This window comes from Sceloporus occidentalis, unplaced genomic scaffold (assembly GCF_023333645.1).
Source record: "Sceloporus occidentalis isolate IW3139 unplaced genomic scaffold, rSceOcc1.0.p SCAF_1, whole genome shotgun sequence".
NCBI lineage: Eukaryota > Metazoa > Chordata > Lepidosauria > Squamata > Phrynosomatidae > Sceloporus > Sceloporus occidentalis.
Window position 1 is genome coordinate 39,842,957 of NW_028316981.1, and position 17,352 is coordinate 39,860,308.

The 17,352-nt window shown below is 39.9% G+C and overlaps 1 protein-coding gene across 2 annotated transcripts in view; it reads right to left on the minus strand.

Annotated features, from left to right (window-relative positions):
* The window catches only part of PDZRN3 (PDZ domain containing ring finger 3), a 260,678-nt gene that overhangs the window by 231,916 nt on the left and 11,410 nt on the right, over positions 1-17,352 (minus strand). The window contains exons 2-3 of one of the 2 annotated variants that reach the window (XM_089519664.1): positions 9,661-9,747; positions 6,787-6,894 (exon numbers count right to left, since the gene is read on the minus strand). In XM_089519664.1, coding sequence (XP_089375790.1) covers positions 6,787-6,894; positions 9,661-9,747 — 195 coding nt within the window. The remainder of the gene's footprint in view (positions 1-6,786; positions 6,895-9,660; positions 9,748-17,352) is intronic. The other variant, XM_089519673.1, reaches the window with a different exon arrangement.

The following is a 17,352-nucleotide window of genomic DNA, read 5'->3' on the forward strand; positions in this document are numbered from 1 at the left end:
CTATTCTATTTTAATCCTCACTTTTGTATGCTTTTAACTATATTGTTCTTTTAAATTTTAAAATGCTTTGAGTTCCCTTTTTGGGGGAAAAAATCAGAATTATGATCCTCACTTGGCCATGGAAACCCACTGATTGACATTCTCTCAGCCTCAGAGGAAGGCAAAGGGAAACCCTCTCTGAACAAATCTTGCCAAGAAAACCTTTTGATAGCTTTGCCTTGGGTTCCACATAAGTCAGAAATGACTTGAAGGCACACAACAACAAATAACAAATAACACAACCTGGTCATATTTGATCAGCATATCACTTAAACAGCTTTGCATATATAATCCTCTCTCCATTTTTGTGGTGGCGGGGGGGGATCTGGAAAGTTTTATTATTGTTGCTTTTCACTTTAGGCTGATTATCCTAATGCCTTGGGTGATAAAAATGGAAAAGATGTTTTTAAATGTCCTTACTCTCTGACAAGCTACAGTAAAATCCACAGTCATTATTCCAGATGACGATCATCACAAACCAAGAACTGCTAATGCAGAATCTCCATTCATCCAATGGAACCCAAATTAAAGGGCATTGCTCAGCAGTAGCACAGAGTAAATTGCACTGCATCATGCTATTTAAAAGATAGCAATCCATACTGTGATTCTGCGGGACAGATTGCTCTATACCCTGCTGCTTAGTCAGGGTGTTAAAACAGAGGTTCAGATCAATAAATATAAAATAATATGTTTCAATTACTCGGCAGGAGATACCCTTTCTAGCTGATTAATATCTCCAGTGACATCACTATTTGTCAGCTCCACATTCTTTCCAGCTGAACGAGGTCACCTTTGAAATGTATCTTCTCCTTCAGACATTAGATTGGATTGTGTGAGGGAGTCCAGATACCATTAATGTGTTTGGACATTAAAGAGATAAAACACAGTTCAAACGTTCAACTATCACAAGCTCCCTCAACCTAGTCCTAGGCTATCACAATGAACTGAAGATAACTTACACAGGCATCATGAGCCTTTGAAGCTAGAAGATTTGCTAAGGCTGGACACACACAGGAAATCAATGATAATTGTAGGAAAATATGTCATTTGTTTTCCCCTAGGACTTGTATGTTTTACTGCACATACACACAGATCTAAGACCACTGCCAGTTCATTTCCAATCCACTTTGGGTGCCAGTTATAGTCATAGTGTAAGGCAGCTGAACTGTACAGTAAATCTTAGGAACTTTTAGCAAAATACACCTTAGCTGTGCTTCAGGGAAGTTATTCAATGATATCTTCATAATCTGTGAACAAAGGGTCTACTATGCTCTCAGACTGGAAAGATATTTTTCTTGATTTAGGAAGAATAACTAGCTAATGGGAAGAGGACATCTATTCTGCAAGTAAACAAGATATAAAATTGAATAATGGCATGTATGTTCCTTTGAAAAGTGATCTTGTACTACCAATTTCACAAACAGTGTGATTTTCTCAGGCAATATACTCTCCAAATAAGGAAAAGTTGCTTGCCCCTTGGTTCTACTTGTTTCAGGCTTTTATTTATGTTTATATTTATTAAATATTATATTATATTATATTATATTATATTATATTATATTATATTATATTATATTTATAGAGCACAGTAAAGTTTGCACAGTGCTTTATGTAGTAAGGGTCAAATAAAATAAGGGCGAGGGGAGGATAAAAACCTGCCAAGCGGTGTGCAATATAAAAATAATGAGAGCCAGTGTGGTATAGTGTTTTGTATGTTGGACTATGACTCTGGACACTAGGGTCTGAATCTCCAGTCACCCATGAAACTCACTAGGTGAGCTTGGGCAAGTTACATTCTCTCAGCCTCAGAGAAAGCCAAAAGCAAACACCCTCTGAACAAATCGTGGCAAGAAACCCCATAATAGTATCACTTTGGGGGCACAATAACCAGGAAATGACTTGAAGGCACACAACAACAAAAATTAAAAGGAGTCCCCATAAAATAAAAAAGTATCAATACAATAAAAAAGAACATTTGAAGTAAAATAAAACAGGCAACATACAAAGATAGCTAGATAAAGTCCAAACATATAAAATGCCTAGTTAAACAAAAATATCTCAACCATCTATCTACCCAAAAGAAAATAAAGGTGGGACCAGATGTAACCTTTCTTTCAGCAAATTGGACTACAGCAAAAGAGACTCTTACTCATGTCTACACCAGTAGCACCTGCCTTGGTGATAGTCCTCAGAACACCTTAGAAGGCAACAGCTATTAAGAGGAAGATTCATATAGTACAGTAAGACACGTTCCTTCAAAAGGCCTGATATTAATATATCACTCCTAGCCAACGTAAAACTATAGCCTAAAAACTATTGTTAGTCCCAACTAAAGGAGATCTGATTAATCAACAGGATTCACCTGACCTCTGACAACTGATTCAATAGGTCTTCTACAGTTGGAACTATTTCTCACAGTAGAAAAAATGGGGCTCCACTGACCTCAATGGGTCTTACTTCTAATTAACATGCTTAGGGGTCACATTTTCATAAACAAGAGAACTTTGGTTGATACTGTGACCTTACCTGGACCAAGGGGACCTAGAAACAGTAGTATATGCCCTGGTAACCTCTCATCTTGAGTTCTGCAATGCACTCTGCATGAGGCTACCTTTGTGCCAAGTTCGGAAGCTACAACTAGTCCAAAATATGGCAGCCAGACCGGTCACCAGTAAATCCAGATGATATAATGAAGGTCATTGTTCCTATAGTACACACACACACATTGCTGTTGACTGTGGTTTTAACTATATTATCAATTCTGGTCAGTCTGGTCAGGTTTCTTAAAACATCCTGTAAGACCTGCTCATAGTGAGTATAAATTTACATAAAATGCATACTTGCCATTGCATGCATGTGGTTTGCTTTTAAGAGGCCACTGCAGGGGCCAGGATCCAGCACAACATGATGGGAGTGGGGGAAATAACTCTTTTCACCTGATGCAAACTCCCCCTGAAAGCTGCTACTTGCCCAGGAACTCATTTACCCCATGCAAAAAGCAGCATTAAGAGACACAAATTTTGTTGGTAATGAGAAGGAAAGGACTAAATCAGCTCACACCACAATCGTAATCTGCCTTTGTGACCCTCTGTTTCTTAAAATCTAAAGGAGACACACACACACACACACACACACGTACACATCAGATATGAATTGTAGATTGCAGTCTTATAGGCAATTACTTCAGAGCATTCCCTACTAAGCACAATGGGACATTTTCAAAGGGAAAAAAACCCTATAGACATCACATAACAGTTGTCTTAAAAGAACTGTATTGGCTAGCTTCCAGTCTCAAATTCAAAATGCTTTTGATGGCGTTCAGGGCCCTCTACCAGCTTGAGACCTGAAGGTGTGTTTCTCACTATATACATGCCTATCTAAAGACTGAGTTCTGCCAGTGGGGCACTCTTCTGTGTCCCATCAGTAGCAGTACTACACTGTGTAAAGATGTGGGAGAGGGAAGGTCCAGAAAGCGCAGCAGTAGTACCACTGTTGTAGAATACCCTCCTTTCAGAAGCCCAACTGGAAACAACAATGGCTTCAAGGTTGTTGTTGTTTTTGTTTTATTTTGGGGTTTTTTTGGTACAGTGCACCCTTTCTTTACATGGGGGATCCGTTCTGGACCCCACCCCACCCCCACCCCCGCATAAAGAAAAAATGTATATGCTGGAGCCCCATTAGAAGTAATTACTTCTTCTGGGCATGCCAAGGCTTCTTACTGTGCAGGCTTCCAGCGTATGCTGGAAGCTGTGTATGGCGCACCTGCGTATAACGTGGGCACACTGTAAAATGTTTGGGCTTAGCTGGTTTATTTCATAATGCACATGGTAATGGTTTTAAACTATTTTAACTTTTGAAATCTGTTATATAATTTAATGTGCCTCTAGTATTTTTATTGCTTTTAATCTTAAATTGTTTTAAACAGATTTAAGGTATTTTACTTGTATGCCATCTTGAGATCTCAGAATATGGGGTGGGAGAGAAATATTTTAATAAATAAAAAATAAATTAAATAAAAATTCACAGATCAGAAGTGCACTATTGTCATGTATACACTCTATACAGCAATGCCTTTATCATTTTGGAGTAAAATGTCTGCAACTATTTGCAGTCCCTACGTAAATATAAAAAGTAACTATCAGTGAACTGTTCAAAGTTATGCTGTTCAGTAGATCAAGATGTCTAATTCAGAGAAAGCAGAAATACTTCATAACTGTTGCTTCAGATACTCTTCTGCACTGACAATCACTTGTAGACATGGCACAATTATATAACAGGATGATCACATACAGATTCTTTTCTTACATGTTTATAAAGTGAGGTACTTGGGGAAGAAGGGAAAGATGCTGAAACTTTCTACAGTTCAAATAAAGTCAAATCACAAAGGAACTAAATTAACTTTAATTAGTGGTTGTGGTTGTGGTAATTAATAGACAATCTGCTTTACTATTTATTATTACTGACAACCTACATCACCCACTTAGTTGCAAGTAGGTAACTAAGGCCCTAAACAGACCGGCACTTTGTGCTGGCCTGGACCCGAAAGTAGGGCTCGATAATGCTAAGTGGTTACACATGCTCAGTCCTACTTTTGCTGCCCGTGCGCCATCTTGGCACGCGCCCATTCATACGGGATGTGCCCAAATGGCGCTGGCTGGGTGTCATCATGGCATACAAGTGTCATTATGGCGCCCCTTTCAGGAAGCTGCTTATAGCAGCTTCTTTGTGCTCCCAAGAGGGAGCAGATCATTACTGCAGCGTGCAGTTGCTGCGGCGATCTGGGACAGAAAGGGGCGGTGTCTTCCTGCCTGTTTGTCAAGCCCCTAAGTAATGTTACCTGGCCCATCTCCCAGCCCACTTTAACAGCTAGTAACTGCATCAGAAAGTCTGTTCAGATGGCAATTGGGGTAGAAGCACAATGAAACTTCCACCTCTGTCCCACCAATAAGCACAGCTGAGGCAAATAATTTTGACTGTGTCCTGCTTCTGACTGTTGCAGCTTCACCGATAGGAGGAGACTGGGAAAATCTTCCTCTTTGCACCCAAACTGCCAAATGAAAAGACCTCCTTCACTCATTGTGGCTGTTATGATGGTTGTGGGGAGGGGCATTTATGATCATGGCAATAATGCTATGATTGTGGTTATGTAGTGTTACTGAATACAGAACATAGAGAGATCTTGTAGCACCTTTGAGACTAACTGAAAGAAAGAAATCGTCAGCATGAGCTTTTATAGACTTCAGTCTACTTCCTCAGATGCATCTTTGAGACTAACTGAAAGAAATTGGCAGCATGAGCTTTCGTAAACTTCAATCTACTTCTTCAGATAAAGTCTATGAAGCTCATGCTGCCAATTTCATTCTTTCAGTTAGTCTCAAAGGTGCTACAAGATCTCTCTACATCAGTGGTTCCCAACCTGTGGGTCGGAACCCCTTTGGGGGTCGAACAACCCTTTCATGGGGGTCACCTAAGACCATTGGAAAACACATATTTGCATGTAGCAATGAAAATAATTTTATGGTTGGGGGTCACCACAACATGAGGAACTGTCTTAAAGGATCGCGGAATTAGGAAAGTTGAGAACCACTGCTCTACATACTGATTCTACAGACTAACATGGCTATATCTTTGAATACAGAACAGTTATGGATGTATAAGTTACAAATCCATAACTGCAATACAGAATGTCAGTCTATAAATGACATGATTATTTAAAAAAGTCTTTTTTCTCACCCCCTCCTCCACCTTTTCCATCTTCATACAGGCTTTCTAATACAAATGGTTCTCTTTACTATTTCCTACATTTTTGAAAAATTGTGAATGCAATTTTATTTTACCCATGCAGAAAATAGCAATATGTATTGTCCCTTGCCAATAGAAAATCCTTAACAGCTGTTTATTGCTCATTTGCAAAACATAAGAGAAAAGGAATTCCATGTCTTGGCGAAACTGGCTGTTCCATGCTATCTTTGGCAACAAAAACAGCATTTATCTCTTTAAAAAACTAACAGTCCCTCTCACTTTTCTAACAAAGAAAATGAACAAATTCTAATTTGAAGATAGCCAACAATGGAATGTGATTTACAATTAACTGCTTTTCGTTCTGTACATCAAACTTTCTCTTTAACATTTTTTTAAAGAAGAGCTTGACAAATCATTTAGAGAAAAGGAACTCAACCACAGGAACTACTTTTTAATGCAGTCAAAGGACTAGGAAAATGGGAAGATGTCCAGACCAAAAAAGTGTGCACAGTAACTTCAAGGAGTTTCTCAAGCAAGTTCATCTTGATGTGCTGTAAGGCTCACTTAATGGAGGCTTCTGTCCTTTATCATCTGTTCAAAACATTTTGGTCCTCTTGAAAAAATGCCTTAGAAACCAAGCTAAATAAAGTTTCAGTTCTCACAACAGATACTTGCCTTCACATATGGTTTTAACTAAATAACTTGCACGTCTCCAACAGCTTCAGAAAGAAATAACTGCAGCATACCAAGTAGATGCTAGCTCCTCAAAATGCCAGGACCAGTACATACCTTCCATAATCTCATTTCTATATTTAGATAACAACTATACCTAAAGCCAGGAAGGTCAGCACTAGAGCAAGTCAAGCATACTTTAGCTGCCCTGTCTTGTAGCCTCTGCTACCCCTGTCACAACGCTCCCAAACTGGAGACTTGCTTTATACTTAATGCAAAGGAACAGAAAGGGAAATTTGCCTGTTAAGAAGAGATCAGAGCAAGTGTTCTTACTTCAATAATCCTGTCATGAATCTGCAGTCCTCCTTCTTTGGCAGCAGGCCCACTGTCAGCTATTTTAGAGACAAAAATTCCTTCACTGGACGGGCCATCTTGATTGTCCTTTAAGGAGAGAAAACAAGAAGAGTATAAACACTGCTCAAGAAGACTGATTTGTGGCATAGCTCACAATTTAAACACTGAATGTCATGTGGATGCCTAAGTACACTGTTGTCTAGCACCATAGTGATGCCATGCACCCAACTGTCAATGGGTAATCACCAAATGCAGCCACAGACAGGAAGGTGTTTATCTTCACGCCATTCTAGGAGATGCTTTAGGTATTCCAGATAAGTAAGCAGGAAAGATTGCCTTCATTTCTAGCACAGGTAAACATTCCCCTTGCTTCATGTGCCCTGCTACTTTTAGCTTATAAACAACCCTTTTTGTTTACATAACCTCCTAACATTTTATATATTTTTATTTATCAAATGGATAGTCTACTTTTCCAAACCCCTCCTGAAAGCCCTCAGAGCATTATCCCTAGAATATACACTATATCCAGTACAAGATCCCTAACTGGCTGAGAGTGGTCATGGAAAAATGTTGTTTGTTGTTAACTGCCTTCGAGTTGACCTCAGTTCATGGTGACCCAATGAATGAGACTACTCTATGACCCCTTATTCTCAACCTCTCTGCTCAGGTCCTGAGTCTAGCCATCAGGCATGCAGTCTTCGTTCCTTTCTACTACCATCTTCCTTTCCTAGCATTGTCGTCTTTTCTAATGAGTCATGTCTTCTCATGATGTGAGCAAAGTATGAAAGTCTCAATTTGGTCATCTTAGCTTCCAGGGAGAGTTCAGGCTTGATTGTTCAAGGACACATTTGTTTGTCTTTTTGAGATGTGGCTGTCCACAGTATCCTTGACACTCTTCTCCAACACCAGTTTTCTTTATATCCACTTTCTTCACTGTCCAGCTCTCGCATTCGTACACGTTAATAGGGAATGCAATGGCTTGGACAATTCTAGCTTTAGCATTCAGTTGTACTGAAATTAAATGGAGTGAAATGAGAATAGCATAAATCTACCTGCTAATTCCAACTAAAACACACCCACTAAATCAATTGGATTTACATAAATGCTGATTTGCCATTCAATAGATTTGCTATAGTTGGAATTAGAAATTGGATTTGGGCCAGTGAATGAAAACTAAAAGTGGCAGTTACTACAAACAGCTTCAGAAGTCATTTACAGAGGAGGCTCCATGGAGGTTTGAGGTGGGCATCAACATCTCTAAGATCACGAGTAAAACAAAAGAAAATATGCTAAGAAAGGAGAGAAACAACTTCAGTTTTTCAAAATCTGGGCTAGAAACAGAGCTTTACTTAACTGTTAACTATGGAGATTATCGTACATGCCTTATCGTGTCTTTTCCCCAACGGGATACATGCACATTTAACTGTCAAAGATGAGTCTAACCACATTCTCCTGTGGCCAGGCGTATGCAGCCTGTATACAGCCCATATGGAAAATACCATCCTTGAAAAGCTGTGGGATAAGCCTGGTCTACATACACCCGGCCACAAGAGAATGCAGTAAGACCTGTCTTTGACAGTTAAACATGTGTATCCTGTCAGGGAAAAGATGGGATAAGGTGTGCGTGATAATCTCCTATGTCCAAAGTAATGCACTGGATAGTCCATATTTTCATTTGTCCATACAACAGAGAACATAATAACACTTCAGAAGCCGAGCATGTAATAAAAATCAATACCTACTGTACTTGTGACTCAAGCTACAACCTGTGAATGCAATCATACTCCACTGACAGTAGCCAAACTTACTTCTGAGTAAAAATACACAGGACTGCACTTCTTACAAAGATTTCCCTACCAACTACCATCTGCAACACTACCAGTGAATACGATATGCTAAGGAGCTGTTTTTAATTGTTGAGCAAATATATTTAGGGACTTTTTAACACCCGCCCAGAGATTAACCAGAAGTTTAATTAAAATGCTGTTAGTTACAAGAATTTTTTTTTATTTAAATGCATTGATCAACAAGTTTATCAAACTGGGGAAAAAAACTTTATAAAAGAAAACTAACCTATCTTCTTTCATGTACTACCCAGGCAGCAGGAGGATCTGATTTTGCTTGGATAGCATGACAAGAATAAATCAGTATGAAGTATTTTGTTTCTTATAACACTCAGGAGGCCCAAGCAAAACTTCAGTTAAAATCATGTTTTAAACAAAGCCTCGCCATATCTAGAGGCTTGTTAAGGGGAGAACAGAAACATTCTTGGTATCTAGTCATGCAGATGCCTTTAAACACAAAATATATTTCCATTGCCTCTGATTATTTACATTTTATATCCTTTTGCAGACCTGGAATTTAACAAATTTGATTATGTCTTCTAAACTTTCTGTATTTTTACAAGCATGCCTGAATATTGCCATTACAATAGAAGGGTGGGGAATATTTTATCTTAATAAATATATGAATAACTATTGCATGGTACTGCTTAGGAATGTGAAATAATTTTCCAGACCTTGAAAATGTAAAGCATCACTAAGTGCAATGAGTTACAAGCTTCAACTTTTGAGGCATTTGGTTTAATAATTTAAGCCTTAAAGAAGCTATACTATCAGAAATATAAGATATTAGTGGACTAAACCAGAGGTGCTAATTCTTCAGAAATCCATACTCTGTTGGGCTGTAGCTCGCACCAGCTTTAGCCAGCACAGCCAAAAGTGAGGAATGCTCAGCGCTGCAGTTCAAAACATCTGGAGGGCCATACAATTCTCCCTTCTGGACTAAATCCAACTGTCAGTCCCAGGTAGAGTACTAATAAGGAAGAGAAATACACTTCAGTGATTAACATACCATACATGGCCGGCCACCAATTATATTAAATCCAAGAGACCCAGAATCCCGATGAAGAACAAGAGTCAGCGGTTTAGTCTCTTCACCCTACAAAAAGCAGGGAAAGTTAATTCAACCCTATAAATATTCACAAACTTTACTTCACAAAAATATTTTAACGATCACATTTAATTGGGCTCACTCTACCAAAAGGTCCTGATCACATATTTCAAGGTCTACCAAATCAGAAAAACTTAAATTAAAGTAAAGCTGTTGCTATCTTTAAAGAAAAAAAATCTGCAATTCTTCCTACTCCAAGACATGACAGGAGTTGTTTGGTTGGAATGAGAACTGTTGATTTTGCATGAGCCATTGCCAAAAGAAGATAAGCTATATGCTTATTAGTATTTGTTGTAGGTAAACAGTTAAAGGAAATACTGGGGCACTAGGGACACAAAATTCTCTGCTGGGGTAATAGAAATAAATAGAATAGCTTGCCTTGGTGTAATGGAGTAGTAATGCAGTGAATACAACATGTTATTCCACAGACATTCACAAAGCTGGAACAACTTCATCAGCATATGTTTCCTTAGAGTATGCTTTTTAAATTGCTATTTATAGCACGTGTATAGAAGGGGGAACTAATATGGCTTTGCATGGGCTAACCCAGGAAAATGCTTGTATCCTTTTTAAATTGTGTGTCTTGGTCCTAGGTAATGTCATCCAGAAGAACAAGATGATACTGTAAATGTTACATGACATATCTCATTGCCTATGATGCCAAAGGACTGGTGAATGGATTACTTAGCAAAGACTGGGGAATGGTTGTTTGCCTTAAAGGAGGTTGTACATAACCAACTGACACCTAGCATATAGTCAAAACTTCTTTCAAATTTGTCACTTTGATTAAATTTTCCCAGCAAATGTGCTTTACAGTAGTAACTTGGCAACCTTGACAAACTATATTAGAGTATACAACGTCATGGCTCAGGATTCCCATTTGATTCAAATTTTGGTGTGTCAGAGTTGGAGACAGAAATCCATTTCTTTCTTTCAGTAAAGACGGGTCCTTGATTCACCAACATGGCTCGCTAAACTTTCCTGGTGTGTCTGGAAGAAACAATTCCACATCACATGTAAGGTGTAGTAATTTTGTAGGGATGAGGACAAAGAAAGCTTTTCGAGAAGACAAAAAAACAGGCACCAATGGTGGAAATCGATGGCATCTAGTAGTCCCCATCTCAGTAAGGCAGTAAATCCATTCTGGCTTTCAGTGTGAACTTGAAAGGAGCCATCCAAGGTACAAAACATATACTGTAGACAGAGTTCACCAAATTTGGGAGGGTCAAAATTTTCATGGAGGTTATTATTAATTTTGCCCATTTGCATGTACTTGTTAGAGCAAAGCAAAGTCTTTTCTTCATCCCTTATTCCTGGAACATACTTATTTTTAAGTAGTCTAAAAGCACAATTTTACCTAGAAGTGCTCCTAATGTAATCAGTGTAGTTTACTCTCATGTGAGAGTGTCCAGGCAGCCTTTATTATTCCTGGGCAGGCTGAATAATAATAGCTGTCTTAGGCATGATACAGACCGTCATAAAGCTGTGTTCTCACGCTGATTCTAGGGTTAGGGAGCCCATACCAACCGCACTCTAGTACGTGTGGACGGCACCATAGTTATGCGGCACCATCTACACAGGAGGCATGACAACAACGTCACACACGCACCGCATCCAAACAGCGCGGTGTGCATGTGATGTCTCCACACCGCCCCAGGCCATCTTATGGTGGCCTGGTGGAGGCGTGGGAAGGAGCTCTGAAATGGAGCTCCTTTTGGGTACACGCATCATTGGCACGGCAACCAAATGGCCATGCCAGCAATGCAGAGGAGAAAGGGAAGTCCCAAGGACACCCCTTTTCCAGGCCAAAAAGAAGCAGCATTTTGCTGCTTCTCTTTGGTCTGGAAAAATGGCAGTCTGGGACCCCAGGGCTGCCAGTAAGGCTGCCCTGGCCCCAATTCACCGCAAAAAGGGGTGGGTGCAGGCCACCCCTTTGGGGTGGTCTGTACCGCGCCTTAATATTTCTTAGGGCCTTTTCACATTACAAAAGAAAAAGAAGAGGCAGCAAGACAGAAGCAGTTTTATGCTTACCTTCCTGCATGCCCCAGAAGCACTTTTGCTTTACTGTCAAAGGAGATGATTGTAAAGCCATGCCTTTTGTCCTGCTTGAAAAATTCATTTGGTAAAAGCCATGTGTTTATGATCAGCACCCTCTGGAGGGGGAACAGATGTACTATGACGTCATCCAGGAAGGTAAGCATAAAGCCACTTCTATCTCACTGCCTCTCATCTTTCTTTTTTAATGCACAAAGGCCCTTAGTGCTTGATCATTTAATACACTGCTGACTCATAATTGCAGAGAAGGCTGACCTACCTTGGGAGTGGTCCATTTCTGCCAGATCATTTCAAGAAACACTCGCCACTCCCTAGCCTCGTTTAGGGATTATTGAGGCCTTCCCCCATTTGGGGACCCATGACCAAGATCAGATTCACTGCCCTACTAACATGGAAGCCATCAGGGACTACTAGTGATTCAATGCCTACCTAAAGAGAGCTAACAACAACTGCAGTAGCTTGTCGGATTAGACAATTTCCAGACTGGGACTAGTGCAAACAATCACACTCACATGATTCTGGTATTAGTTTCATCAAATCCTAGAGACTCTTCAAAACAGTGTGTTGTGTTTGGAATTGGTATCCCAACTCACAGCATTCACAAGACCACCAGCCAAAAAGTACACTTACAGAGGCTCTATTTTACAACTCATGTTTATAAAAGCTGTGTGGAACCACCATTTTGTCCATTAAAAGTCATGCTGCTGGTTATTTTTTTTACTGCATCCCCACCATACATGCGCACCATTGCACAAACACAACACCTGTGACCATGTACCTCCCATGTCCACCCAGATGGCATCCCATTGCACGGTCACCCCCTTTATCAGCCACACAGTCACCCGAGCAATGATCCACCAGTTCAGGGCATCAGTGTGCAAGAGACATATTGGAAAAGCACAACCATGGAGGCCCCCTCTACATACCTCCTTCACCCCATGCTGCCCCACTGGACTCTCTGGTTTGTGTATACATCAATTAGAATTTGTTGTACTTTCATTTCTTTGCTTTGCCGCAGCCCTGCACATGGGTCAGGGTGTTTAAATGCAGGTGCAAAGATGCACACTTTCCGCCTTGAGTCAAACTATCCCAGTTTCTTTTTGCTCTGGTTTTTAGTCCTGGAGTGTGACTTCAATTGCTTTCCAGCCGCTTTCGAAGTGTGCATTATCTAAACACCCCACCTTCAAGGTGCCTGTAAAATGCTTTATTTTGCCCATCTGTTTCACCTCAAAGAATCAGGTGTGGGAAGGGGATGGGATGCTGGTTACAGATATGAGGTCTTTCTCTGGGTATACAAAATATTGATAAGCACTCTGTAATCCTGTATAGACAGAAACCTCTTCAGTACGCTGGGTCCTACAGAAAATGCATATTTGGAATGACTCCTAATGGCAAACATTTATTTAAATATGAAAATAAATGAATCCAGGCTGTACCATAACAAGGCCAGAAAATGAGAGTCTTCTGACCAATCCATCATAATCTGCAGCACTGTTTGTTCCCAAATATAGGAATGCCATTTGCTGGTATGACATACCTCCCCATGGTTTAAAAGGAGAGGCCATACCTCAGAAGGAGAAAGCATGCTTTACATGTACAAGGATTCAAAATTGAGCTCTTGCATCTCCACTTAATAGCATATCAGGTAGCAAGACTGGTAACAACTTCTACTTGAGAATCTGGAGAGCAGAGTTCAAGATGCACTCCACTCGGGGTTGGCATTACTGTGTGAGATGAACCACTGATCCAATTCATTAAGTGGCAGCATTTTATTTCCTGGGGGACTTGGAAATTTTCTAGTACTTTCTAATTGCCCACCGATAATATCAGAGAATACAACAATTGATTGAGTCTTGTGTCCCTCCATTTCCATTCCAAAGAAAGTTTACTGACTTTGAAAATGAAATCATACTCACAAAGTAGTACAATGTGAAAACAAGATACACTTGTATATATGGAGATGATTTTATCAACTGGTGCAACTTGGTAAATTTTCACAGCCTTCTTCATTCCTGTTTCCCACTGTTCTATTACTTGTTTGGTTTTTTTAAAACAAATTCTGACTGAATTATCCTTCCCCCACATCTTAATTTCATTTCAAATCTAGTTGGTAATAAACTATATGCCTTTCATTCAAGTTAGGCTGGCTGGAAATGATGGGAACTGGAGTCAAACAACATGTGGGGAGCCCTAGATTTGTTGGCCATTTTTGATGAGGATGAATTGCAACAGAACTTCTGTTTCTGACTGTTGCAATGGAGATTGCTGGAGGAAAGGGGTGGGAACACTTGCCCAATTGGCAGGAGAACGCACCCCTGCTACTTGCAGCAGTTGCTGGCAGGTTGGGGGCTGGATGGGGGAGGGCATCAAGTCGGAGAGGCTACTTAGCCACACAACTAAGGTAGTTCTGTGGCTGAGTAACAGATCTAGAATATCAGCCATAGATACATTTGTTGTTGTTGTGTGCCTTCAAATCATTTCTGATTTATACTGACTCTTAAGACAAGCCTATCACAGGGTTTTCTTGGCAAGATTTATGTGTGTGTATGTGTGTGTGTAGCTGTTATCCTCCTCTGAGGCTCAGAGAGTGTGTCTTGGCCAAAGTTTCCAGAGCTTAGGGAGGACTTGGATCCCAGACTCCTAGTCCAACAGTCAAACCACCACACCATACTGGCTTCCCAGAGATACATACATACCCTGTTTTCCATTTTAGCATTTGCTATTGGCAACTCTACTCCTAGATAACTGCACTACTATGACCCCTATGAAACTTCACAAATACATTCTAATCCCAACATGAGAGAAATGTTAGTTGATGATGATGATACAGCACTACGAAACCCAAATGTTACCACATGGTAACAGGACCAAGGCAGTATACATTTATAAACAAGGTCTAAGACAGCTTCACCACATATAAGGGTCTTCCTTTGTGAAGAGTGAAAAAATTATTAATACACTCAGGTATGTAAAGAACTTACTTTACTCATCAAGTTTTCATAATCAATGGATGGCATAAATAAAAATGGATGCCTAATAACGCAATGCAGATGTTTATTTCTTTTCCTTTTTGCATGCCAACATGAACCTGTCAATCATACTATATTAATTCCCAGAAAAGTTCTTCTGAATTGGCTACATTATATATTTTGAGGGGGGAGAGCCCAGAACCGAAATCAACAGGTATAAATTAAGATTTTTTGAAAGATTCCAATTAATGTGTAAAACTATGCCATGTATGCCATTTTTGCCCAATAGTATTATTTAATGGCATCTCAAAGAACTAACATATTTTATGTCTCAATCCTTATTGTATTCAAGACATGCTGATTTCAATCAGTCTCTCTGCCACATAAGGGATGGGTTAATTTCTCTTTTGTCCACAACACAAAATAACATCAAAATCCAGTCCCTTAAGATGCTACATTGTTTTGCTTTCTGCTTGTCTTTGTGCATGCTCAGCTCTTTTGAAAGGAAAGCAGTGGAGTAAAAGGTGAAAACTGTTTTCCCGGAAATCCCCAGGCCCAGATGTCAGATAATATTTCAAGGCAAAAACTTTCAAGTCTTGAGAGACCACTTTTAAGGTCTAATAAGTTCAGAATTGGAAACATAAGAATGCCATTGTCACAAAACCTTCTCCTCTCTTTTCCATTTCTTTATGGAAGGGGAAAGAAAGAGAATACAACCAAATCAATTAAGAAACAATTACTAGATTGCACTCAGGATGGTAACTGTAATTAAAGCTTAAAGGGGAAAAAAGGTTTCCATTACTGCTTTTAATTTGAATGTTTTTGCAGGAAAAAAATGGACTTGGGGAACAGGAGCCACAATATACCAACCAAGCAGCTTTTCTCTTTTGTTAATTCTTTTAAAAGTTTTGATGGGAAAGGTTAAAAGTTTTGGCAACTTTTATTTTTTTATTTTTTTTTATCCACATCAGCCTTCCTGAGCATTTTAAGGAACTTCAGCTAGCTCTTTACTGAAGTCCATAACTGATCCATTATCTACATTTTTGCAGAATAACACTACAGCAAGAACCATCATGATAATCCTGCTAGATGTGCCTCTAAAGTATCAGGACACAAAGCAACACCCCTCAACATTGTTCCAACAACTCTTCTGCAGGACTAGAAACTCAAATTTTCAGAAACATCTCCTTCTCCATTTATTTATACAGCACCAAGCTCACAGTACGAGCAGTTTACAATTGTTAATTTGACACTTGCCTGGCCTCAGGCTCACAATCTAAAAAGACAGGACACCCAAGAAAAAGGGATTGGCAGTGGGAGAGAGGATTAGATCTAGACTTCAGCTTATGTTGGCTACTACTCTCTCCCTCTAGAAGCCACAGTAGTGGCAGTGGCAAAGGAGAGTGTCTTTCATCAGTCACTGGCCCTAGGAACAATGGAGCTGTGTCTGCCTCTTCTTCTATTCCTTCTTAGGCCACAGAAATGGTTGCTGGAATATGGAGAAAGGGCCTTTCTTCAGTTGTTGTCTTGGTATGGTGGAGCTGTACCCATCTCTCTCTCTCTCTCTCTCGGGGCTACATGTGTGGCAGTTGGGATGGATGGAGGACCTTTCTTCAGTTGCTAGGACTAGGCATGATGGCACCATATTTAGACCAGATTCTTCTAGAGCAGGGTGGGCCATTGTAGCACATCTAGGGGGCACTTTTGTGTACCATGACTCTCCAAGGGCTGCACAGACTACTGAAAAACAGAACAAAACAAACAAACAAAAAACCCAGGGGCCAGAGTTCCACTTCTGGTCATCAAAAATTGTTGTTGTTTTTAAAGTTAAACATTACAGGGAGCCTTTGCAACATATTTAAAAGGTACATTGTTGCAACTGAAGAGTTCCGGGAGCAGCAATTCACTCTCCTTTTTTGCCAAAAGAAAGTCAGTCTGGAAATTCTGGATGTGCTGAGGGCCACAAAACATACTTGTGGGTCTGCATATGGCCACACTTTGTCTATCCCTCTGTTAGAGGATATGGGTGATTTTCAATTAACTTTATCCCTTTGCCAAGTATCACACACTATTATCCTAATTATTATTTTTTATAATCTACTTTATTGCAAAACTCTTGGTTAGTCCCACAAGGCTCAGGTCATCTGATTCTGCAACAAATCTGATCTCTTTGGCATGCCCATCTCATCACAGCTGAGTCAAGCTCTTAAACATAATTTTAGAAACTGCATCATTTCCCAGCTGAAGATTTTGGAATTACCTCTACTTTTGTTCCAAATATGGGAGTGTTCAACTTTTCACTTCTGGGGACATAATGTAACTTAGCTCATTTTCAGTCAGTCTTACCAGAAAAGACTAGTATACTTATTCACAGCTGTTAGGCTCAGTTTCCGTTGGTGAAGGTTGTTTGACAAATTTAGCTGATGGAACCATGCAACCTCAGCCTCATTGATTATGAGCAACATGCTGGTGCACTCTCCTGCTTGCAATGGAAGTGGCTAGAAAAACCCACCGAAATTTGCTCAGTGGTTTATAATGGTCACCTTAAGTTGGAAATTACTTGAAGGCA